The following is a 26,771-nucleotide window of genomic DNA, read 5'->3' as shown; positions in this document are numbered from 1 at the left end:
TGTTTTTTGTATATCAAATGTTTTTTTTGTAAAGACAATATGCAACTTCAGTGTTAAAAAGATGAATATAGGAATAACTCAGACAATTATGGCACAGATAGGAGATATAGAAGAACGGATAGAAGTCTATAAATCATCACATGAATATGTACTCTCTTTTTGTTTTTTAATGGAAAAAGAGAATTCTTTTCTTCTCGGAAAAGAAAGGAGAGACTGTAGAATTTTTTTCTTCTCGGAAAATTTCAACCCATTATTCTGTCATGTAGAGTTCAGTAAGGAGACAGTAAAAAACCCATTTAAGACAGAACCCTTTTCAATAATAATCGAACATACATGGATTACCGACAGTAAAAAAACCATTGAAGGCAGAATAGCTTTTAATAATTGAACATACATGCAATACCGACAGTAGAAAAACATTTGAAGACATATCAGCTTTCCATAGTTATCGAACATACATGCAATCCACGAAGTCTAGATTTACATATTGCAGTGCTGTGAATAGCACACCAGGAAGAAATATATACAATATATGTGAATCTTGCACACTACCGATGACGATGACTGATGATTATGCAGAAATATATTCAAGCCAAACTTCCATCAACAAATAAAGCTATGGTTTTGTCAACAAAACTTCACACTCTGTTGCTCAAATTCAGAGCTTGTTTTTCATGAATCAGGCTCCAAAATTGAAATAATTTCCAATCTGCCTCGCTCAATAATTTTACTGGTCACACAACACAACACAAGCCATTGATGATCTTTGGATAGATTACATCTTGATAGTATATATTACAGTTTATGGACTACATATGATTAGACAGAAGAGGTCACGGGCCTGCTTTGTTTCTGAGGCTAGGCTGTCGTTGTAACGATGTGGCTTGCAGAAGAATATTTTCCTCCGATTAATCCAACATGAATGAGTAAAATATAGAAGATATTTGTTCCAGACAAAATAATAAGAAATGACTCCAGCGTTCTCTGCTCACAGATACAAGTTACGAGAGGTTAACATGAAAAGAACTATGGAATGACTGAGCTCATAAGAGAAAACAAGAGATTATGAAAGGACGTAGTACTTAGTACATACCAATTTTGTGTTTCTGCCACCGATATGGATCTCTTTGCATGCTAACCTGCAGTTTTGTGAGTTAAAAACAAGATGAGTTCACCTTTATTTTCTAAGTAAATTGGATAAAAAATTTCATCTATATACTATACTAATGAATTCATATATCCTATTCCTGTAATATAATATGTTAGTAGTGATATCATATACCCCATGGCAAGAAGAGTGAGAGCACAAGCTGTCATGGCCGATGCAACACTGGAAGCCAAGCTCGCAGCAGTCCAAACACGCAGGTGATGGATTCCTGATAGGCATGCACCACCTCCCACGACAGCAGCTATCAAGGAAAAAATAACCACAAATCCAGTCGCTTCATTACCCATTGGAAAGTAAATTGGAGAAAACCCGACAGGAAGAGTGCCTCCAGGACCTGCAAGTTTTCATTATGCAATCCATTAGCTCAACAGTCAATAACACAAAACTCTATAAATTGCTATGCATATCGGATAATAAAAATTTGTGGGTTTTGGTAAGAAATAAATTACTGGTAGAGTAAGTGTGGTCGAGGGCTTTGTTGAGAGCCCATCCAGCGATAGCAGCCACAATCACATACATGCAGAAATTCAAGAGCAGGAGAGACCCTGCAAGAAACTTCACCAGTCTTGACGCCATAATAATATATATCGATCTTATTTTGAACCAACAGAGGAGGCTAAATTTGCAGAGGTGGAGACGAAACTGACAACAATGGTCGACGGAGAGATCCAGAATTGCTTAAATAGTAAACCACGTCACAGCTGTAGAAGTCCAGATCATTCTGCAACTTCAACTCTGCCAGAAGCTTCTCCAGATTTCGTATGACGACATAAATGACGTATTTAAGGATGCGTTGAAAAGAGGAGCCCGCCGCCACAAAAACAGCCTGCGCTAACAATTGGAAAACCGAAGAACTTTGGTGACATATACAACTATTGTTTATTGCAAAGACAACTATTTCTTTACCAAGCCCGTAATCGAGGGATAAAAATAACGAAATTTAATCTAATCCCGTAAATTTAATGTAATTGGGTGGCAATCTATTAGCTATTATGGATAATTCAGTTAAGATTTTGATAAAACCTGGCAGATAGCTTTGTAAATTCACATTAAGATTATTAAATTTCAAAATTTAAGATGTCTGATAAATTTGATAATGTTAATTTATTTTTACTATAAAAAAATATGATTCAAACATTATCAAATTTTGATGATACTAATCTATTTTTACTACTACCACAATAAAACAATTACTCAAATTATATTTTGATAAAAATTCTCTTAAAATATGAACAGTGTGTATGCGTTACAGGAAAACTATCCGATAGTCTAGGGCCGCTCTGATTTGATTTGACCCGTGGAGGGGAAATTAAAAGTAAAAAACAAAAAATTGATCTGCCAGTAGATCACAAAAACACAAAAAATGAGACATTTTGTATGAAATTAAAGGCTTCATAAAATTTATTTTGGATGTTACCTGTCGTTGTCTCTGTGGCAAAGGATGCACTTTTTTTTATCCTGTAAATAAATTGAACACGCCGAAAATTCCCACATTTTGTGGGCCATTTTGGTAAAAATCCTTTGAGTTTTATTTTGCAATGATGTTCGATAAACAATGAATACCGTAAAAGGGCACTGAATCGTTGCTTTACGAGGAAATAGAGCTAATATGTCTATTCCCATATCATACTTATACTTTTGCAAGGGTGTAGAGTTAATACTTAGTAATATGAACTTGGTAGACTAGGTTGTATTTCTCTTCGGGGAATGGACTGCTATAAAATCCAGCAATGTACCCATATCTGTTATCATCTCAATTTTACAATTCTTTATTTCAAGTCAAAGAAATGAAGAAATAATTGACATGGTGCCAAGATCTTCTTCTCATTCCCCATCCCAGTGAAAATTCCTCATATCATCCGTTCAACATCCTCGAGCTTCTTCTGCGGTCTCCCTTAGCCATGCGTTCTCGGCTCTTTTTCTGTTCGTCACCAATAAAAGAATAAGTCCATAAAACTCAACCGGAGTTATATGAATGCAAATTCTCATGAACTCTTAGTAAGCTACATTATTGTGGGTCCCGCCAAACAAGCCGGGGTAGGGCCTCAAGGCTCAAACCGCTGTTGCCTCCACGAGTTCGATGTTATGGGCAGACTACTCTTCAATAGAGTAAAGAGAAAAAATATTTTATTTCTTCCTATGATCTCTTTAACCCAAGTTTTATTCTTGATTTAATTACCTCGGTTCTAATCATCATTTACCATTTGAGGTGAATTTACATAGTTTTCATATCTTGATTATATTTATTAAATTATTATTCTTAATGATTCCAAGGGTGCCAAGTTTGGTTGTGCCCTTCAAGAACTTCCCTTGAAGTTCTAAGGGTGCCACGTTTAACAATTTATTTGTGATCCCAAGGGTGCCAAGTTGGTCGTGCCCTTCAAGAAATTTCCTTGAAGTTCCAAGGGTGCCACGCCACTTGCCCTTCAAGCATTCAGTGGCTACGAGGGGAAAGTATAGGTGCAATGATAGAGACCATTATCATCTCTTATGTTACTTGCTATAGTGATACTAATGGTGTCAGGGATCAAGGAATCTACCTTGATGCACGCCCCACGATAAAATCATCATGGGCTACCCAAATTTGGGACCTGCCCTCATGACATCGTGATCTTCAAGGCGAAGGTGTTTCAACATTTTCAACCCAAGTCACGGCGAGAGTACTAGTGGGTGAGATCAGGGCCATTGTCCCACCTCTTCCATGCAGTTCCATCCAATTGTACAACCCCATCACCCATATGTGAGTCGTTCGGCCAAGCAACTAATCTGTACCTACAACCACTAACATATCATTAGAATATATATGAACATATATAGCAGGTTTCAAAATTGACTTAGAATTTCAAAGATAAAATAACATAAATTTTCATCAAACCAAGTGTCGTCAACTCGTCATATGTGAGTGCCTTTGGTGGTTTCCTGCCATACTCAATAATCATCAATAACAAGGTTTTTCAGTGTTAGTCATTGTCATAATAGCATCATTAGCAACACCTAGTCATTCGCACCATTGTTCATTGTGACCAGAACTAATGCAAGTAGGTAACATAGGGGACACATCCATCATGGCTATTATCATCATAACATGAATGGAAACATACATATCCATCAAAGATATCAACATCGTAACATAAATATAAAACATATGTATCCATCAAATCTATCATCATCATGATATCAATAGAGAGCATACATATCATTTACTTTTATCATCATCATAAATTCAATAGAGACCAAACATAACCATTTATGCTACAATCATCATAATATCAATAGAGAACATGCATAACCATTAATGATATGATGATCATAATACCAATAGATAACATACATAACCATTAATGTTATCTTCATCATAATATTAATGGTGAACACACTGATCCAGGTGGATTTTGATAGCCACCTGCCAAGTCCACTTGAACCCCCACCATTCTTTCTTTCAACTTTTTAGTTTCCTTAATTATAGCACAATTTACTATTTTTAGCAGTTTTTCGGGTCTTGAACTTCGGGAGCCATTTTGAGGCCCTAAACGAGGCTTTTTGGGAAAACTGGGAAAAACAAAATGTTTCTCTTTCCAAAGTTGTACTTCTCAGATAGATCTTTCTAACGAGATATTGTGCGCGTCAAATGGAGATCGTATGCCAAAGTTACGACCCCGAGAAGTTGATGTACCAATTTACCCAAACGGGGCCCACAGTTTGGTGTTTCACCTTCTAGGGTTAGGTTTTTGGATGTTTATGGTTTTCCATTGTTTCTCAACAATAAATAGGCCTTCAAGCCTCATTGTAACACAGTTCAGAGGCATGTAGCCACCACATCTCTTCTTAGAGATAAGCTACTATCGCCCTAGCTAGTTTATTTCCATTTCTGTTTGTAAGCATATTTCAGTCTTTTACAGTAATGAAATGAAGTAATATTTCTGTTGCATCTCTATATGTATGGTCATATCTGCAATTTGTTGTGTTCCTATTTAAATCCAGATCAGTGGTATCAGAGCAATCTGCTCTTTCTTTGTCTTTCTTTGCATGTCTCCAACGAGGTCGGGATATAAGGAGTTAGGGCTTGAACTGGTCGAACCTTTGCAAAACCAGCTTCGCAAATCTCGACGGCCTCCCATGGCAGATGAAAAGAAAGATGAGGGGGCAGGAGATCCTATCAAAATCTTGCTCAAAAAGGCCCTCGGGCAATAAAGGAATGTGATGATGGACAACTTTGCCCAGATCCTTCAGCGGCTACCCAGGGGCGACATATCTACTTCTAGCAGCTACTCTAGAAGTGCCACACCCTTTAAGGTACATGTTAACTTTGACATTCCCATATTTTAGGTTCAGATAGATGCAGACGTCGTAAATAAATGGTTAAATTTGCTAGAAGGGTATTTTTCTGTTCATGATTTTTCCGGCCGGGAAAAGATTAATTTCTCTCTTCTCAAAGCCACCACTGCGTCAAGGACAAGTGGGAAACCTACTGTGAGCAAAAGGATGAAAGCACGGCCTCACTGTTTTCAGCTGCACCCACTTGCAATTCATTTTGGACTGCCATCAAGGAGCAGTACTACCCTGTCGGAAGCTATGAGGATCAAGACATAAAGTGGACCACTCTGCGGCAGGGAAGGGACCAAGATGTGTCGGAGTTTACCAATACCCTTTGCATGAAGTTGGGTATCAAGGATTCGAAGTAGCATTTGGTACTCAAATACCGCGGTTTCCTACACAAGTACATCCAGGAAGAAATAGAATTCTTGAACATCTCCTCGCTCGACATGACATACCGATATGCCATCAAGATCAAGCAAAAGTTTAAACAAAAGAAGCTAGAATTTGGATCTGTGAATCCGAAGCAAGGAAAAGGTGACCCCAAACCTCATAACAAAGGACAAAGCCAAGGCAGGGCAGCCCAAGACAACTTGCCAAAGCTGCAAGAAAAGAATAGTGCCGCGAAGCCAAAAAAGGACACGGGAAAGTGGTGTGAGTTCCATAAGAGCTCCACTCACAACACAAGTGAGTGCTGGGCCAAGTAGTCACTAGTGGCTGAGCTAAAGGTTTGAGAATCAGATGCATGTTCTGACTCTGAGTCAGAACCCGACAAGGGGAATGACAAAGGGAAGCAGATTATCGATGCGGAGCCTAACGCCACCGTTGCCACCAGAAGATCCAGAAGGAGGAACCCGAAGATCCAGAGGAGGAGGAGTGTCTCTTCCACTCCCGGATGTGGGTAAAGGGCTCCCCGCTACAGTTCAGTGTCGACAGCTAGAGCCAAATGAACCTCATTTCAGCAAAGGTCGTGAAGCGGCTAGGCTTACTGACCATATCACATCCACAACCGTACACCATCGGGTGGCTTCACCAAGGACGGGATCTTCATGTGAGCCAGCAGTATCACCTTCCATACAACGTCAAGCCCTTCACGGATGAGGTATTGTGTGACGTTTCTCCTCTTGATGTTTGTGATGTATTACTAGGACAACCATACTTATGGAAGCAACATGCTGCGTATGAATCAAGGCCCCATGTTGTTATTGTTACTTTGGGAAATAAGTTGTATAGGGTACCGGAGGTAGCACCGCCTACCGCCATCTCTTTGGTTACTGCAAAACAATGCAGTAAGATCATTTCCAAAACCGAGAAATTTGTTTTCCTGATGATACGCCCTCAAGGAAAGAAGAAGACGGCGACCACGACCTCTATCAGGGACCCTCCACACGACAACTACAGATGGACAAGGTCGTGGAGGAGTATGAGGACATCTTCACCTCCCCTGCAGGGGTTCCTCTGCACTATCAGGTCAAGCACTCCATCGATCTGACCCCAGGTGCGTCACTGCCCAATGGACCAATATATCGGTGCTTTGTTCTAGAGAACGATGAAATCAAGAGGTAGATTCAGGAGCTATGACAGAGAGGTCACATCCATCCGAATTCATCACCCTATGGGAGCCCAATCGTGTTGGTACAGAAGAAGGATGGGACTTGGAGACTCTGTATTGACTATCGGGCACTGAACAATATCACTATCCGTAATAGGTACTCGATCCCATGGATTGATGACATCCTGAACCAACTAAAGGGGGAAAAATATTTCAGCAAGATCGATTTGAAGTCAGGATATCACCAAGTACCAATCGAACCCTCTGATGTGTGAAAGACTGCCTTCAAAGCCAAGGAGGGCCTTTTCGAATGGTTGGTTATGCCTTTCGGATTGACGAATGCTCTTGCAACCTTCATGAGGCTAATGGATGACATCTTGTGGCCACTTACCAACTCATTTGTAGTGGTATACTTGGATGAGATCCTGATCTTCAGCCAGAGTTGGGAAGAGCATCTCCACCATATCCGACAAGTTCTCCAAAAACTACGGCAACACAAGTTATGTGCCAATTTAGAGAAATGCACTTTTGGCATGACCCAGGTTTAGTATCTGGGATACATTATTGATGATCGGGGGGTGCATGTGGATCCAGCCAAGATCCAAGTCATTCGGGACTGGACATCTCCAACCACTCTGACAAAGCTCTGCAGTTTTCTAGGTCTTGCCAACTTCTACCGTAAGTTCGTGTTTGGATTTTCTCATATCACTTGGCCCTTGATTCAAGTCATCAAGGAAAGAGCGAAAGAAAATTTCTTTTGGTCTGAATCTCAACAGAAGGCATTCACATAGTTGAAATATCGCCTCTGCTCAGCACCAGTGCTCGCATTGCCAAACTTGCAACAACCATTTGAGGTCGAGACAAATGCCCCTGACTAGCTATTGGGGTAGTCCTTACTCAACACGGGTATCCAGTGGCATATCACAGTGAGACACTTTCAAACACAGTTCAGAAGTATCCCACATATGAGAAAGAAATGCATTCCATTGTGTATGCATGTTGACAATGGAAGCATTACATTTTGGAGAAGGAAACGGTCATCCACACAAACCACCGGCCCCTGCAGTTCATATAGACCCAAGCGAAATTGCAGAATGATCACCATCAGAAGTGGTCCACATACCTACAACAGTTCCATTTGAATATCAATTATAAGAAGGGTGGCACCAATAATATTCCAAATTGCCTTATTCAACCACCGATCATGGCGTTAACCACCGTACTCAACTCTTGTGGGCACGAGACTTTTGATTGGCCACTTCTCTACAAAAGCGACCCAACATTCGGCCACACATACAAGACACTCTTGGAGGTTCAGCATGTTCCATATTTTCACCTCTAGGATGCCGTGCTATGCCACCTGGGTCACCTTTGTGTTCCTTCAAGCGAGCATGCCAAGATGATTTGGGAAGCACACTACAGTCGGGCTGCTGGGCATTTTGAGGTCGAGAAAATGGTGACAGTACTGCAGAAGTATTTCTATTGGCCGAATCTTCGATAGGATGTTAGGAAGTACATCAGATCATGCACTTCCTGCACCATTGCCAAACCAACCATCAAGAAGCAAGGCCTCTATACCCCGCTTCCTACCCCTAGTTGACCTTGGGAATCCATCTCCATGGATTACATGTCAGGCCTTCCTTCTACTAAGCATGGAAACGACTGTGTTTTTGTGGTCATCGACAGGTTCTCGAAGATGGCCATTATGGCGGCCTGCAAGAAGAATATCACAGCAGAACCACTGCTAAACTATTATATGAAGGAGCGTGGGTATACTTTGGGATCCCATAGTCTATCATCTGAGATCGGGACAGCAGTGTCCTCAGTACATTTTGGTCTAGTCTCTCGTCGATACTGGACACCAAACTCACTAAGTCCATAGCCTTCCATCGTCAAACTGATGGCCAAACAGAGGTTGTCAACAGGATGATCGTACACATTATGTGCATGTACAACTCAAAGCATCCACGCACATGGGATGAGAGCCTCCCCTATGTTTAGCACAGCTACAACAGAGCTCTCCACAACTCGACTGGCCACAACCCTTTCAGGTGGGCTTGGGATTCCAACCACTATGTCCCATTGATGTGGCCATGCCATTTGCAGCTACTCATGCAGATTCGGCTCATGTCCAAACCGAAACAGATAAGGCAAACAACTTCATTGAGCACATCCAACATATTCGCCAGCGGGTCCACGAAATTCTGGAGAAATCAAATGCCAAGTACAAGCAGTGCCATGATCAACATCGGGTTCCACACAAGTTTTAGTGGGTGAAAAAGTCTGGTTTCATTTGCAAAAGGAACGCCTTTCCAGAGCCTGTCAGAAACTCAGACCACTCCGATATGGTCCTTACATCATTACCAAGGTTGTGGGAGACAACGAATTTGAGCTCAGCATTCCCTCATTCCTTGGCCTGCACCCAGTGTTCAATGTGGACCGCCTTCAGCCATACTTTCCACCATTACTAGACACATCCGACATTGTAGAACTGCTCACACCCACAAAGTTAAATCTAGATTACATGGAACAAGCTGCCACTGATTGGATCATGGACGCATAGATCAAGCACACTCGCTAGTAGAATATCCAACTGTATTGAGTTGTCAAAGCAGGCAAACGCCTTCACCTGGGAAAGTGGCTCACCAGGGACCAAGTTCAGCAGAAGTTTCCTCATCTCATGGAGGAACTCAACGTAATGGGGACCATTACTTCCTAAGGGGGGAGGAATGATCCAGGTGGATTTTGGTGGCAACCCGCCAAGTCCACTTGGACCCCCACCATTGTTTCTTTCAGCTTTTCAGTTTCCTTTATTGTATCAAAATTTACTATTTTTAGCAGTATTTCGAGTCCTGAACTTCCTGAACCATTTTGAGGCCCTAAACAACATTTTTTGGGAAAAATGGGAGCAATATGGGTCCACAACCCAATTTTTCTCTTCCCATGGTTGTAGTTCTCGGATAGATCTTTCGAACGAGATATTGTGCACGTCAAACGAAGATCGTGTGCCAAATTTACGACCCCGAGAAGTTGATGTACCAATTTACCCAAATAGGGCCCATAGTTTGGCGTTTCGTTTTCTAGGTTTAGGTTTTTATATGTTTATGGTTTTCCATTGTTTCTCAACAATAAATAGGCCTTCAAGCCTCATTGTAACGCAGTTCAGAGGCATGTAGCCGCCACATCTCTTCTCAGAGATAAGTTACCATCACCCTAGCTAGTTTATTTCCATTTCTGTTTGTAAGCATATTTTAGTATTTTACAGTAATGAAATGAAGTATTATTTCTGTTGCATCTCTATATGTATGGTTATATCTGTAATTTGGTGCATTCCTGTTTAAATCTAGATCACATACATAAACATCACAACCACTAATAATAGAGTCATGTGTCCGGATCCTCAACCTGAGGTCCTCAAAGAATAAAGTGTGTAACTTAGGGCTAAATAAATGTTAATTTCATATCACTAACAGTCAACGATCGGGGCACTACAATATCTGCGATTCTGAATAATTTTCCCTGGACGAAAATTTGGATTTGTTTGGCGACTATAACTTTTTGGTTCTTTGATGACAATAGGTTATTCTAGGAGTTTGAGTAAGCTATACAGTTCTTTAAAATATATTGCTCAGATAAATTGACATAAATGAATATTTTAATTTATTTCGTAATACTAGATGTATTAATATTTTAACTTATCTAGGAATCCTTTTATGGAAATTGTCTATTTTAAAATAAAATGATATCATAACATTGACAATGGGAGGTGTATCTAATGTTATAGTTCTTATGAGTTGAAAATGTAATAACTAAATTTATTAAAATAATGTTTTGAGTGGATAATTAGCAATTGATTCTAAAGGTGTAAAGATACACCAAAGGAATACGAAATTGTTCATTCACATGTTGTCGAAATGTACATTTTAGCATTGTGCTCCAGATAAAGTCACTTGTGTCTATCGAGCCCAACCCCACAAATGACTACCTTTTATCTTCCACCAAAGTTTTGGCAACCAACTTGATACACATTTAATGATAGGCACAAGTCTATCAAAATTGTTCATTCGATGCTAGATTTTTTTGGTCCACAACAATTAATTGGATTAAATATTTCCGTCACAAAATAGAGAAACACAAAAAAATTTGTCCAAAGACAAAACACCGAGGTTGCTTCAATTGTTGCATTTCATACTACTGTCACATTTTGGTGCAACAAAGACCAATACATTCTAATCATTTTATGGTAGAAACCATTCAATTCATCATTATTTGCAAACTTATACATCGGTTGAATCATAAACAACAATAATTTCCTTTCTTAAAGTGCCATGATTTAAAGGTCTAAGAGAATTTTCCAACGAATCCATGTCTAAAACGGTAAGAGAATGAACACAATAAAAAGCAATGTTCTAAAGGGATTCAATCAAATTGTTATCAATACACCAAATAAAAATTGAACCCAAATGCTTTTAGATTTCAAGGATTTACCACGATAAAGAACAAAGAGATGAGATTAAGAATCTCAACATTATATAAAAGGTTTTCAATGTTGCACAATTCTATTAGCTTGCATAGTTCTATTGGATTGATTCTAGAAGGGATAGTTGATGAAACTTTAGAAGTATTTTATTGGTAGAAAAATGCAAAAGCAACGTTATTTTAACCTAACTATGATCGAGACACAAAAAATATGCTATAACATAACCATGAGATTACGACCAATGGTTAAAGGTTGTAGGGATTGTACTTTCCCTAACCATTAACAAAAGGATAATAAGTTTCAAATATGCACCTTTCAATGGCAAAGACCGCATACAAAAGATTTAAAAAGCTTTGTAGTCATGTTGTAAATTACACCCTAAAGAGAGAATGAACAAATGGAATTAAATGTTAAAGGGAAATAATTTTTTTCAAAAATAGATTTTAAGGCATAATCTACCACAAATGGATGAAAGTTCGAGAAACTTATCCTCAATACCAAATCATACAACCATAGGATGGGATAACATGAGATTAAATCTTGCGACTGATTTCTCTACTTTCAAGCAACATATTAAAATCACTCATTTTCATTAGACTATGCTTGCACAATAGAAGCATACAAAAACAATCACAGAACATGAGTTGATCAAATTGGATTGCCATAATTTAAGGCATATGTGCCTTAGTTTTCAGTTGAGGAAGAGAGTGCAACAAGATTAAAATAAGTACATGAATGTTTTCGAAGAGAGTGCAACAAGATTTAAATAGGTACATGAATGTTTTCAAATGGTGAGATTAGGTGGAAAAAGGTGACAACATGCATAGTAGAATTCCTACCATGAAATTTTCTAGAGCTAAGTTCATTACTATGGATCACATTTTTTAATCTGTTTACAAATATTTATGCTTTTAAGCTATGTTTCTAGGGTCTATGGATTAAGTTTTGAATATTTATGTGAGGATTTAGGTTTTTAAGTTGTTGTTTTAGGATATCATGGGCTATAATGTAGCCCTTGAGGAATTGTCGAATGTTGGTACACCAGAGAATTATTTATATCATTTCAATGTTGAAAGTATAAATACAGAGCATAACAAGTACTATGAATTATTGCCATCTATCCTGAAGAAACATCTAAAAAAGATAATATAACAAAATCATGACATTAAACGATAATACCCTAGTCAAAAAATAAATGACATCGAAGATAGATCTATAGCTCAAAAACTAGGAACTAAATCTCGAAGAAAACCATTTTGTTAGTCAAGTTGATTCTCGTCAAGTAATAAATAAAGCAAGTTTTCTTCATAATGAGATGATATTAATACTATCGAACGTGTTGGTGTGTTAATGTGGCCAATTATGATGTGATAGCTAATAATATCATCGTGAGATTAGTCCTATCGAACATGTTGTCATGTTAATGTGGCCAATTATATGTGATAGCTAATAATATCATCCTTAAGAAAGAGTAGGAGGCCAAATTTTCAATATGAAAGATTGAGTAAGATCTCAAATATATTCACATTTTTTTTCCCTAGAAAAGCATTATAAGCAAAATGAGAACATTAGGAAAATTAAAGGCTTGACTTAAAAGTGGAGAGAAGTAGAATTCAAAATGCAACTGTGAACTTATCTAGACACATACATATTTATTGTGGCTTAAAAGGATGCAAGTCCTCGATTAACAATTATTTGTTCACTGACAAAGATTTAGCTAGATGTAAAAAACAAATCATACTTGTTTCCATAAATAAATAATCAAACAAATGGATAACATCTTAAAAATTAAAATATTTGATTTTAAATTGGTGAGGTTGAAAGGTAACTTTGTACTTATTACACACCTACATATTTATTGTTGCATAGGTTAGTAATTCAAGGTTTAAATTAACAAAGATTTGTTCACAAAGAAAAAAAACATTTTACAAATTTTCATGTAGCCAAAAGGTTAAATATATAGATAATTTTCCATGTATTTTTTTTTTCAGAGATAAATTATCAAACAAATGGGCATCATGCTGAAAATAAAAAATTTTGATTGTAAATTGGTGGGGCACAACACTAAAGAGGTAACTCTCTATTTATGAAAGACCTGAATTACTATTGTTTCTTAGGAGTTAATCACCTTGTTTATGCATTTTTTATTACAATGGTTTGGGGAGTGAGAGAGGTCATAAGCACAATAGAATTAAATTGCGGGGAGATGGTAGAAACATAAATTGGTTAAACAATCCAAAATATGGAGAGAATAAATATGGTCAGACTCTCTTTTTTGACCAAGGAGAAATATTATCTGATTAAATGTATAATGCCACAAAAACATACACTATAGTAGTGACTACTATAAGAATAAAATTGGAAATTGAGTAGTAATGACACTTGTATCAGAAAATAAAAGAAAATATATCGTCAAGAACCATTTGATTGGCCACAACTACACCATTCATGAACTTGCGTGTTGCACCGATTTGTTTTATGGACACATCTTCAACCTCGCACTTAGATAATGGAATCGCAACACAAGTGTTATATGTCTTTTGGGCCACTACTTTTAGAGCCACAAACACAACTTTGATTGAGCATGTTTAGGCACCTCGAAATGTAGAAGAGAGGCAAGGCTATTGCTTCTTGGAAATTATTTTTTCAAGTTAAACCTATTCTAGAATTAATTAATGGGACTTAGCATAGCTTATGCTGAAAACTCCATGAAATTCTTCTTCAATCTTATCTACTAAGATAGATAAAATCATGAACCTACCTCATCCAAAGCTCAAAATTTTGCTCAAAATTAAAAGTTTTTGGATCAGTGTGGAACCTGAACAACCGAGTGGTGTTCGTCGTCCTAAATCAGGCGCAACTCGTTCCACATGAAACAGACATCGTATGCTCTGGGAAACGAGTTATGTTCATTTTTCAAAACAGGCGAACTTTTGAAAAAAATGACAATCCAGTCAGCAATCTGTACTGCTGACATGGCGTTGACTGGGCATGCTTACATGGCAGGGTGATTGTGCATTAACTGTTTTCCTCCAGATGAATTACGTGGCGCCAAGTGGCATGATTTCATTGGTACAGCGTGGCAGATTTCATTGATGTGATAGCTAATAATATCATCCTTAACAAAGAGTAGGAGGCCAAAATTTAAATATGAAAGATTTAGTAAGATCTCAAATATATTCACATTTTTTTCCTAGAAAATAATTATAATAAAAATGAGAACATTAGGAAAATTAAAGGCTTGACTTAAAACTGGAGAGAAGTAGAATTCAAAATGCAACTATGTACTTATCTAGAAACGTACATATTTATTGTGGCTTAAAAGGATGCAAGTCCTCGATTAACAATTATTTGTTCACTGACAAAGATTTAGCTAAATGTAAAAAACAAATCATACTTGTTTCCATAAATAAATAATTAAACAAATGGATAACATCTTAAAAATTAAAATATTTGATTTTAAATTGGCGAGATTGAAAGGTAACTTTGTACTTATTACACACCTACATATATATTATTGCATAGGTTAGTAATTCAGGGTTTACATTAACAAAGATTTGTTCACAAAGAAAAAAAACATTTTACAAATTTTCATGTAGCCAAAAGATTAAATATATAGATAATTTTCCATGTATTTTTTTTTTCAAAGATAAATTATCAAACAAATGGGCATCATTCTGAAAATAAAAAATTTTGATTGTAAATTGGTGGGGCACAAAACTAAAGAGGTAACTCTCTATTTATGAAAGACCTGAATTATTATTGTTTCTTAAGAGTTAATCACCTTGTTTATGCATTTTTTATTACAATGGTTTGGGGAGTGAGAGAGGGCATAAGCACGATAGAATTAAATGGTGGGGAGATGGTAGAAACACAAATTGGTTAAACAATCCAAAATATGGAGAGAATAAATATGGTCAGACTCTCTTTTTTTACCAAGGAGTTGAAATATTATCTGATTAAATGTATAATGCCACAAAAATATACACTATAGTAGTGAATATTATAAGAATAAAATTGGAAATTGAGTATTAATGACACTTGTATTGGCGAATAAAAGAAAATATATCGTCAAGAACCATTTGATTGGCCACGACTACACCGTTCATGAACTTGCGTGTTGCACCGAGTTGTTTTATGGACACATCTTCAACCTCGCACTTAGATAATGGAATCGCAACACAAGTGTTATATGTCTTTTGGGCCACTACTTTTAGAGCCAAAAACACAACTGTGATTGAGCAAGTTTAGGCACCTCGAAATGTAGAAGAAAGGCAAGGATATTGCTTCTTGGAAATTATTTTTGCAAGTTAAACCTATTCTGGAATTAATTAATGGGACTTAGCATAGCTTATGCTGAAAAATTCATGAAATTCTTCTTCAATCTTATCTACTAAGATAGATAAAATCATGAACCTACCTGATCCAAAGCTCAAAATTTTGCTCAAAATTAAAAGTTTTCGGATCAGTGTGGAACTTGATCAACCAAGTGGTGTTCGTCATCCTGAATCAGGTGCAACTCATTCTGCACGAACCAGACATTGTATGCTCTTGGAAACAAGTTATGTTCCTTTTTCAAAACAGGCGAACTTTTGAAAAAAATGATAGTCCAGTCAGCAATCTATACTACCGACGTGGCGCTGACTGGGCATGCCTACGTGGCAGGGTGATTGTGCATTGACTGTTTTCCTCCAGATGAATTAGGTGGCACCAAGTGGCATGATTTTATTGGTACAACGTGGTAGATTTTAATTGATCAATTTGTTGTTGGTGATGTGGACCAACTAGAGGCCACCATGTGGCCCAACAATAGGTTTCCATGCGGAAACTTGATTTCCACTAAAATTGGGTTAGGGTTCAGACAGACCTTGGCCTTAATCGAACTCAAAACCTCCACATAACTTTTCGAACAGTAAACCATTGTGCCAAACGATGGTCCTAGTTATACGTTGGCGGAAATATATTTTTAAGGTATAGTTGGGGCACATATGGCATGGGGGTCTGAGCTAAAGCCTAGCCTCTCGCCGCCCCAACGCCATAGGACCATGGGCGGGGGGGCCAAGGGCTAGGCCCTAGCCCAGCCCCATGTACGCACCATAAACTATGGCTTGACTACCACTTAACAAACCCACAAGCCCGCATGTGATAGCCACAACCGTGGCATAACCCGTAACCTTTGCGGTTGGTAAGTCCACACACCCGTGACATTTATACTAACCACCTAGGATTTTCGCCACCATGTGACCCATCTCCTTACCCATCGCACCAACACCACCTCCCTAACCACGAGCTCCACCAAACCATGTCGCTTCCATGTGTCTATGTTTGCGGTTAACTGATACCGCCAAGTTAACCACTAGCGGTGGGGGGCTAGCCCCTAGCCTTATGAAGACCCGTGTGACCACAATTTTAGAATTAAAGGCTTAGTGGAAAAATTAGCACCCCACCAATTTCGATGGGAAATTGGGCAAATTGGCGCTCCAATAGCGGATTTGGAGGCAAATTTATAGGTTCAATGTCGGGTTTGGTGGAGTTGTGGTGAAATTAGTGCCAAGTTATTCTCGCCATTCAAGTTCTCCTCACCAAGCTCATAAGCCAAAGGAAAATGATAAGAGGTATAAGCATCCTGATTATTCAAAGGCTTTTAATGATTACAAAAAACATGATGATTTGAATAACATGTTGTGGAATGTTTTTCCATGCACTTTTTGTCATGCACCTAACCATTAAGTAGCTAAGTGCCACAAAAGGAAAGCATTAGTCAAGAACATGAATATGTCAAGTGGAAATGAGACCAAGAAGGGTAATTCTCATCCAAGTTTAAAGACATTTGTGCCAATAAAATCTCACATAAACTTTTGCACTCATTGCAACATAAGTAGGCATTGGATTGAAAAGTGTTGGAAGTTGCATCCACATCTTCATCCAAAGAAGGAAAAACAGGTAATGGAATCACCTGAGAAGGAGAAGGTAGAGGAATGTGCAAGGCACGCCATAACCATTGCAGAAGCAATTCCAGAAGGAAGTGAAGTGCAGAAAGAAAATTCCCTAGCATGGTTGGGTAAGAAATGGTTAGACTATTTGTCTAATTAAAGACTACATTTATTTTGTATTTCTCTTGTAGCATGTCCCCGCAGTTGGGCATTTTGTAAAAATGATGTTTGTGAATAAATCACTTATATGCAAGAGTGTTTTCTTTGGCACTATTATGTTATTTTGGCTTCATGATGAGACAATTTGTATGGGAATTTGGGAGTCAAATTTATTCCATATTGTAAGATGCATTTCCATTTGTGGATATTTTAGTAAGCATCCTAAAACTTTGGGATGAGTAGTTGCAGCAGATTTAGTATGTTACAAATGTGTCAAGCACTCATTTATACAAGTATTTCCATGTGAAGCTTATTTGGGTTATTTGCCGAAGTCTTTTTGGATTTTATCCTTGGTAAGGATTTTGCATAAGATCGCCATTGGATTTCATTCTTGGGAAGGATGTTGCTATTGATGGCCATAGTGACATAGACAGAGCCAAGAATTTTATTGAGACAATCCAATTGGTACATCAAACAGTTCAAGATCAGCTTGAAAAGTTCCAAGGTCAAATGGATGGAGATTGGAAAGTTTAGGGAACTATACCATCAATTGTTGAACATCTGAAAGTGATCTTTTGGGGTCCAAAAGCTCCCAGTGGAGAGGAGTGATCCAGAGAATTCAGAAATTTCCTTTCAAGCAAAGTGATCTTCATCAAGCGAGCGTCAAGTCAACAATTCAAGCAAGTGTTTAAAGCATCAGCAATCAGCAAACAATACAAACGAGCCTGTCATTTCAGTGATCAACTCAAGTGTGCAATTTTCAAGCATGACTTCTACACCAAGCAAGCCTGACTTCAAAGTAAGAAAGACAACATTTCTTACCTAAGAAAAAACTTCTTTATCCAATAAAATTTAGCAACTTCCGATTTGGATTGCGTTGCATAGAATGAAGCAAATAAAAAAGAGATTTCTGCTTACAAGGCTGTTATAAAGTGCATTGAGGAGCACAAACTTGAATCGCAGTTCTCACCAAATCCTCTTCAAAAGCGTGTAGCTCAGCTAGAGAATACTAAGGCTGATAGAAAAAAGGTCTGCAAATGTTGTTAAGTCTCAGCCTAAGCGTCCTCGTGCTAATGGAGGAAATCCTGGTGTATATATGCCTCTGTCACTCCTAGAACAAACTCTTGGTATATGCGGATCTTTTGATCTTTAATGAAACAAAATCGAAAAATTCATACCATCTTCATATAAAGCTTCTTTTTCCATTAAGTTTCGAAAAAGTATTGTTTTCTGACACTACTTTGCAACAGCTAGAATGAAGTTTTCCAATGACGACACAGGGCTTTATTTAGTGGCATTATTTTACACTAGCTATCTCATGAGCGTTGGAGAACATATGTTCAATATTTATCGAATTTTGAAAATGTTTATTTGTTGACCGATACTGGAAAAGTGAATGTCAATGACAAAACACCCACCCACAAGTTAAAGAAAGACCCCCCAAAAAAAATCACAGCATATAACGGCCTGCATATTTTAGGCAATTGCCGGATTTATAATAAAAAGAAAGACCACTTTCCTGATTTACAAGGCGAACATACTATCAGTGTTTGGAATCATTCACTAAAGCACTAGAGCCGATTCGAGAACAAGGCCAGGCAGTTTATTCCATAGGCGACTTAGATTCACTTCAGCTAAGCCTTCTGAGTATATTAATTTTCAAATGAGCTTATGAGCTTTTCTAATCTTCCTTTTTCATGTCTTTCTCAAGTGTTTGTGCCTCCTGGCTTGTGCTATTTCTGTGATGTTTTATAATGTTGGAAAGGCACTAAGCATTCCCATTGTATTATCTAATCATGTACCTTTTTTTTTCACTCCCATTATAATGAAATCAATACTATTGCAAGAGTTGCAGAAAATTTTCTAGAAAGTGTCAAGAGCATACCCTGAGTTGTTGTCGAAGTAAATTCTTCTTCTGGTCTGCAGTAGATTTGAGCTTCGCTACTCGATTTGCAAGGAAGAGTATAAACACAATAACGGAGATAACAAGCATTCTTTTGACTGGAAAGTGGTAATTGTTGTTCCTACCTCGATGATGAAGAGCTTCTTTTGAATGCCACGGTAGCTCCAGATATACTAAGCTACCTTCAGATAGAAGGCTAATAACAGCTCCAAACCATTAAATTTCAGCATACAATTTTTTATGTATTATGTCTGGTTACAGAGGAAAGTTTCACTTCATGAGAGAGTCATACTGAAGGCTCTGATACCACATGTTGGAGAATCATATAGCCATATAACCATATGCACAGCAAATTCACACACAAACATTAAACTGGCGGAAAAGGTAGAGAGCCATCATGTGGTCTCTCATACTCATGTAATTCTCTCTTATTCAAATAATTTAATAATACATTTAAATACATGAGCAAGTGGTCTTAACATAGTGCATCTATCTTAGAGTCACTTTGTTGAGACAATTTCTCGACTTACACACTAATTTAGGAGAGCTAGTTGGAGAGAATCTCTCATCCAAACTAGAATTCTTAGTTTGAGGAATTCTCATGATTTTATTTATTTAATTTAATAATTGGATTTATTATTGATTTTTAAGCGAGTGAGGCTAACATGTGATTAGTGCCAAAAATTGGGGAAGCCATAACTAAAGGATTTTGGAACCAATTGAGGAGAAAAAAGAGGCTAGATAGGAACTTTTGGGTCTTATGAAGCTAATGGAACATGTTTCAAAGCCATTGGATCACTTCTGAAGAGACGTTTTGCAGGTTTAGGTCTATGGGTGCTAGGATCAACCAGGAGGTTGAATTAGTTTTTGAAGGCTTTTGAGAATGGAGAGGACCTTGTAGGGTTTTTCCAACCTTCATATGTTTTCTGCAACAACTGAGACATCTATGGTGTAGCTTATGTTTCTCTTTTCTCATTGTGTCTTTGAGGAAAGCTCTCTTTTAGTACTTCAAATGAATTGTTGTACTTGTTATGCTCATTGTTAGATGGAGTATGGGGTCTTGATTTGAGAACCCTTTTCTTGTTGATTTTTTCATGACTAACTGTAGGTTGTCATGTTTTTAGAGTAAGAGTTCTTTGCAGAAGTATGTTTCCTTGAAGGGGAAACTAGCCACCCTTTTGGCTAGCACACTTTATGTACTTTTTATCACTGAAGTATTTTGAGCATAATGAGATTGGGTCAAGCCGTTGGAAGTTGGACCAAGGAGACGTAGCCCAGGAGGGGTGAACTCCTTTATCAATCGCTGAGTGTATTACTGTTATGCTATTGTTCAGTGTTTTGCTTGTGTTATTTTTCTCATGAAATTTACATAAAAAGGACTCATGTAAAACTTGCAATTTACCTCATAATCCTCAAGCACTTCGTTTACTATTCTGAATTGGAATTTAGCATAGCAAACACTAACTTTCCCATTCAAATTACTAACCTATGAACACAAACCTTGTTAGAAGATGTTGTACAAATCATATGGAAGGGAAAGTTAATGGTTTCTTCTGTCTCCAATATGTGTTTTCGCATCTGACATTGGCATGTATATAATAAGGTTATTAGATTGTTAAAGGTTTCTTTTACTCAATAAAATTTCAACATTTTTTTCATGGCCAATGATTGGTTGAGTAGATTTACACAATCACGTATAAAAAAAGAATCATTTCATGGTGAGTTAGTGATCTGTTCAATTTTTTCAATTTTCAATGTGTCATAGGTATAACCATTTTATTGGAAATTGGCAAGGTTCATGGGATTGGGAATGCCCACAGTTTTATTTTCCTCCAAGCTCGAAAACATTCTAATTTTCCTCTATTGGTATTTTTTAACATGGATACATAGTAAACATGACATTCCATTAGAGCCCTGAGCTTTACGAACACAAAATCACAATCATAATGAAACTCATCCAGCTGCAAGCATGGTTATATTGCTGGTAAATTGTAAGATGCCAATCTCGAAATAACAAACAATGTTTAACCTCTTTAAATGAGTTTGAGGTAAAGTAATAACCAGAAAGCAATATGCACTTGTGAGTACTGAATTTGTAGGGCTTCACAAGTTTAACAATTAATATTGAGACAAAATGTTCACGATCGGATCCCAAGACAGATAACAACCAGTTGGGAAGTTCCAAAAATGGTCAAGCATTTAAAAGGAAATACAATGGAATGCCAACACTGTGAGGAATGCATCTATCTTCCAACTATAATACTTTAAATAGTCTAAATCAAGAATGTTGAGACAACCTTCAACATGGGAAAAAATTAAATATTTAATTTGCGAGTTCTTTTGGTTCTTTTCCTATTTATTCTCACTTAATTGGGAATGTTCATTTCATGATTTGTATCTGTCATTATGTCTTGGGAAATCTTTGATGTAGAAGTGCTTATGAAAATGTGAAACTTTTCTGGTGCAGTTTTTTGGAGAAAACAGGACTCCTTTACATCTCTACGTAGCCTTGTATCATATTTTCAAACACCTTTAGCTGTCAGATCAGTTTCAAGCAAGAAGGACTCCTTGAGATCTCTACATAGTATTGTATCACATTTTCAAACACCTTTAGCCATAAGATGAGTTTCTATGAGAAACATAGGAATATATATGACCCCAATTACTAGTAAATAACCTTCTAAAACTGGAACTCCTATCAGATCCAACACGCTTATGATACATAGTCCTATTTCTTCTCGACCATCTACTCTAGGAATGGTTGCACCAACATCCTCACCAACAAATGCAACATAAATTCTAAATTTGCAAAGGATGACTTCATCCAAAGACTAGGCGATACATTATGGTTTTGGGTGGACTGTTGGGGAAGGGAACATATGTTCTTTATGTTTCATTTGGAAGCTCAACATTTATGTCAAACCCACAAGTACAAGAATTAGCCTTGGGATTATAAATTCCTTACATAAAGTTTTATAAATTCCTTACACTATAACACATTACTTTTTCTCTATTTATATTGCATTCAACTCTATCTTTGTGCCCCGCCTTACAATAAATTTGAGAACATAATGTGTCTAATCAAGAAATAGTATAGAACTAGCCCCACACATCTCTAGATCTTTTTGATATGTCTCAAACTTGCAGTTCGACTTTGACTTATGATTAAGATCTCAAAAAACCATACGATATGAACTGCACGTGCAATTGTGCTCTTGGTATTTTCCTCTGCATCAATGCCCTATACATTTGCATTATGTTTGATAGTTTTTTCACAAACTTGTTTCCATAATGGATTTTATTTTTGACACATGGGTAATTTATTCCCATCAATACCTTTCCATTATCACTAACCTAGTGAATATTTCATCATTCTCAATAAAATAAATCTTATGTAAGTATAAATCAAACCATTAGACTAGACATAATCTTAAAACCTTTAAAGCATTTACCAACCAAAATTGGATGAAACATAACTCACTATGTGAAAGGAACAACAATAGAGAAGGAGAACCTACACAAGTAGTTTAGATCTCTATTCCCTCACCTAATAGCTCTAATTCTCTCTCCTAAAGGCCTTGTACTTCCACCCTTGTGACTACTACTATGTCTGGTGCTAGTGGCTCTCGGGCAGGAAGGGATGTTGGGCCAAATGGAAGGGATACTATGGTTTGAGATGTTTTTTTGAGGTTGGTTTAGACGGGCACTATGGTCACCATTCTATCCACTTTTCAGTTTTAGTTGATGTCTTTTTAGTAAATAATTTTTGCTCCCAAGTCTTCAGGTATTCCTCAGTATATCTCGTGCTTGTGGACACATGTTTGGCATGTATTTATTGGGAGAAAAATGTTGGTTCAAGGGAAAAAACATGGCAATAACATGAGTGGAAGGTGTCGGGTTGTAGAGAAATTGGTAGGGAAATTAGAAACAACTCTGAAATTTATTACAACTACTTAATGTTGCCATGTTAGAGGGCCATTCTCCTCAAGTAACTTCCCAGTAATAACAACAATTTCCTCTTTGATACTGCTAATAGTATGAGCATTTTTAGGAAGACCAGATTCTGATTGTCTCCTTCTCTTCTCTTTTGAAGATGCTTTCACATCAATTAAAGATGTGTGTGTAGGTTTTAACCCCATACAGAAATTACCTGCATACGAATTCTAAAACATAGAAAATAAACAATGCGAGAGCATAAGACATAAAACACATATACACATGGATTTTCCCCTGGATCCCAAAACCGGGACTACCAACTTGATTTTTCATTATGTTACTTTTAATGTTACAATACATATTTATACATGCTGAAGCATCCAATACCATGGACCGAAAACCATGGACCGAAAACCATCGCATCCAAAACCATGTGCAAAAAAACATGCACAAAACCATAGGTAGGTCTGCTTAACCTAATATAGGGTCCAAAAACAAAATTTTCCTGGGCGCTACCCCGGACCCCATAGAGGGGGGTTACTTGCACCCCTTGAACCCCCTGTGACCCCCCGCAACACAATCGGCGCCACAACGGGGGGGCTCCATGCCCCCTCTAACCCTCTGGTTAACTACGTGGGCTAGTCGTGGAAAGAATATAACACAACCCAACATTCTCCCACTTGTTGTTTTCTTTCCACATGGGGCCATAAGAGAGCTTAGTCACTTATCCAGCCCTGCAATGCCCATTGTTTCTCTACACCAAGAGAACTTATCAGAGCTCACAGATTTTTTCAATGCATCTACAGTATTCTTCAAAGTGTCCACCTTTACTAGCAACACCTTTTTGTCTTCTATCATATCCCTCACAAAGTGATACTGCACATCAATGTGCTTTAACTTTGAATGATATGCAAGGTTCTTTACCAAGAAAATTTCACTTTGGCTGTCACAGTCTATCATTATAGCTCCCTGTACTAACCCCATACTTGAACGTAATCTCTGCAACCAAATTGCTTCCTTGCTTACATGAGTGGCTGCCATGTATTCTACCCCTATAGTTGATAGTGCCACTACATATTGTTTCTTACTTATCCAACTGACTGCACCTCCAAATAGATTAAACACATACCCACTTGTAGATCTTCTCTGATCCAAATCTCCAACCCAGTTTGCATCAACAAAGCCATGAATATCTAACGCTCTGTCCAATCTTGGTCTTCCTTAGTAGCACAAACCATAATAATTAGTGCCACGCAAATACCTGAAAACCCGCTTCACTTTTGTCTAGTGCTCCTTCCCTGGTTTTGACATAAACCTGCTCAATACTCCCACTGCATGTGCAATGTCTGGTCTAGTACAGACCATTGCATACATCAGGCTACCGACTTCACTTGCATATGGAACACAACACAAGTCCTCTTCCTCTTCTCATGTCTTGGGACACTGTTCAGTAGATAACCTCACCCCTACAGGAATAGGAACCTTCACCAGTTTACTATCCTGCATATTAAACCTATGCAGTATTGTCTCGAAATACTTTCTCTGGTTTAACCAGAGCTTCCTCTTTTCCTGGTCTCTTTTAGTTTCCATGCCCAAAATATAGTTTGCAGCACCAAGATCTTTCATGTCAAATTTGGAGGACAATTGGGTCTTCAAATCCTGGATAATTTCTTTGTCAATTCCAACCAGAAACATATCATCCACATACAAGACCAGATAAATAACATGATCACCAATTAATTTAAAATACACACAGTGATCTGCATTGCTTCTGGTGAAGCCAAGCCCCCTTATAAATGTATCAAATTTCTGATACCACATCCTTGGTGGCTGTTTTAACCTATACAGAGACTTATTTAACTTGCATACCAGTTTTTTCTTACCCTTCACCGTAAAGCCTTTAGGATACTTCATGTATATTTCCTCTTCCAGATCCCCATGAAGAAATGTTGTCTTCACATCCATCTGTTCTACCTCAAAATCAAAAACAGCAGCAACAGATAAAAGTAATCTAATAGAAGTTATCTTGGCAACAGGAGAAAAATTATCACCAAAATCAATTCCCAACACTTGGGAATAACCTTTTTCTACCAACCGAGCTTTGTATTTCTCCACCTTTCCTTCTACATTTGTCTTCTTCTTGAACACCCATTTGCTGCCAATGGGTTTCCTTCTAGCCGGCAACTCCACCAAATCCCAAGCCTCATTTTTGTGCAAAGATGCCATTTCATCAACCATGGCCTCTTTTCAGAGTTTGCCATCCTCTGAATCTACTGCTTCCTTCACAGTTCTGGGATCATCGTCAGTAATAGATGAAGCAAAATTTGAACAGAAAGCAGATGGACTATACCTTTCCGGCTGCCTTTTTTCTCAAATTGATCTTCTCACACCCGGAGTTTGTGGCTCTTCATCTTCTGATTCCTCCTCTGTTGTAGAGTCTGATTATTCCTCCTTAAGCTGAAACTCTATCTTCTTAAGTTCCTTTGGTTAGACTTCATGTTTAATAACATCTTTTACATCCCTGAACACCACATCTCAGCTATACACAACCTTCCTTATTACGGGGTTCCAAAGCTTATAACCCTTTAAACCATCCTTATACCCAATAAAGATGCAACTTTCAGATTTACTATCCAACTTGGTTCATTTCTCCTTTGGAACATGTACATATGCATCACATCCAAATACCCTCAGATGTGAAAGAGAGGGTTTCTTATCAGTCCATACCTCTTGTGGAGTCTTATCCTCCAACGTTGATGAAGGTGATCTGTTGACCAGGTAACATGCTGTCTCCACCGCCTCTGCCCAAAATTCTTGTCCTAACCCGGCACCACTGAGAATGTTTCTTGCCCTTTCCATCAACATCTTGTTAATTCTTTTTGCAACTCCATTTTGCTCAAGTGTGTATAGAGTAGTCTTTTGTCATGCTATACCACACTTCTTACAAAATTCTTCAAATTCCTTACTGCAAAACTCTCCACTGTTATCTATCCTCAACACCTTTATCTTCTTCTCTATCTGGTTTTCCACCATAGCCTTAAATTCTTTAAACCTGTCAAAGACTTCAGATTTCTTCTTAAGGAAATATATCCATGTATTCCTTGAGAAGTCATCTATAAATGATACATAATACATAGACTTACCCAGTGATGGAACCTTCACAAGTCCAAACACATCACTGTACATAAGTTCTAATATTTGTTTCACCCTCTTACCACCAGAGGGGAAAGTCACCCAATTTTTCTTCCCATATACACAATATTCACAGAAATAAAAATCTAGAGAGTTATTACTCATACCTTCTACCATACCTTTACCATGAAGTA

General features: G+C 37.7%; 1 protein-coding gene across 1 annotated transcript; it reads right to left on the bottom strand.

The window, feature by feature from the left end:
• Positions 1–485: 485 nt before the first annotated feature.
• On the bottom strand, positions 486–1,805 carry LOC149197396 (membrane protein PM19L-like). The gene is made up of 4 exons (XM_089403904.1): positions 1,618–1,805; positions 1,283–1,502; positions 1,094–1,139; positions 486–984 (listed from the first exon to the last, which is right to left on the bottom strand). Exons 1-4 carry the CDS (start codon positions 1,742–1,744, stop codon positions 859–861), a joined length of 519 nt encoding a protein of 172 aa, XP_089260030.1. The 5' UTR covers positions 1,745–1,805; the 3' UTR covers positions 486–858.
• Positions 1,806–26,771: the final 24,966 nt, after the last annotated feature.

Source organism: Pinus tabuliformis, chromosome 2_2 (assembly GCF_031772625.1).
Source record: "Pinus tabuliformis cultivar Carrire ecotype Pingquan chromosome 2_2, CPIR1, whole genome shotgun sequence".
NCBI lineage: Eukaryota > Viridiplantae > Streptophyta > Pinopsida > Pinales > Pinaceae > Pinus > Pinus tabuliformis.
The sequence above is the reverse complement of the archived record's forward strand: the minus strand, read 5'-3'. Positions and strand labels throughout refer to the sequence as shown.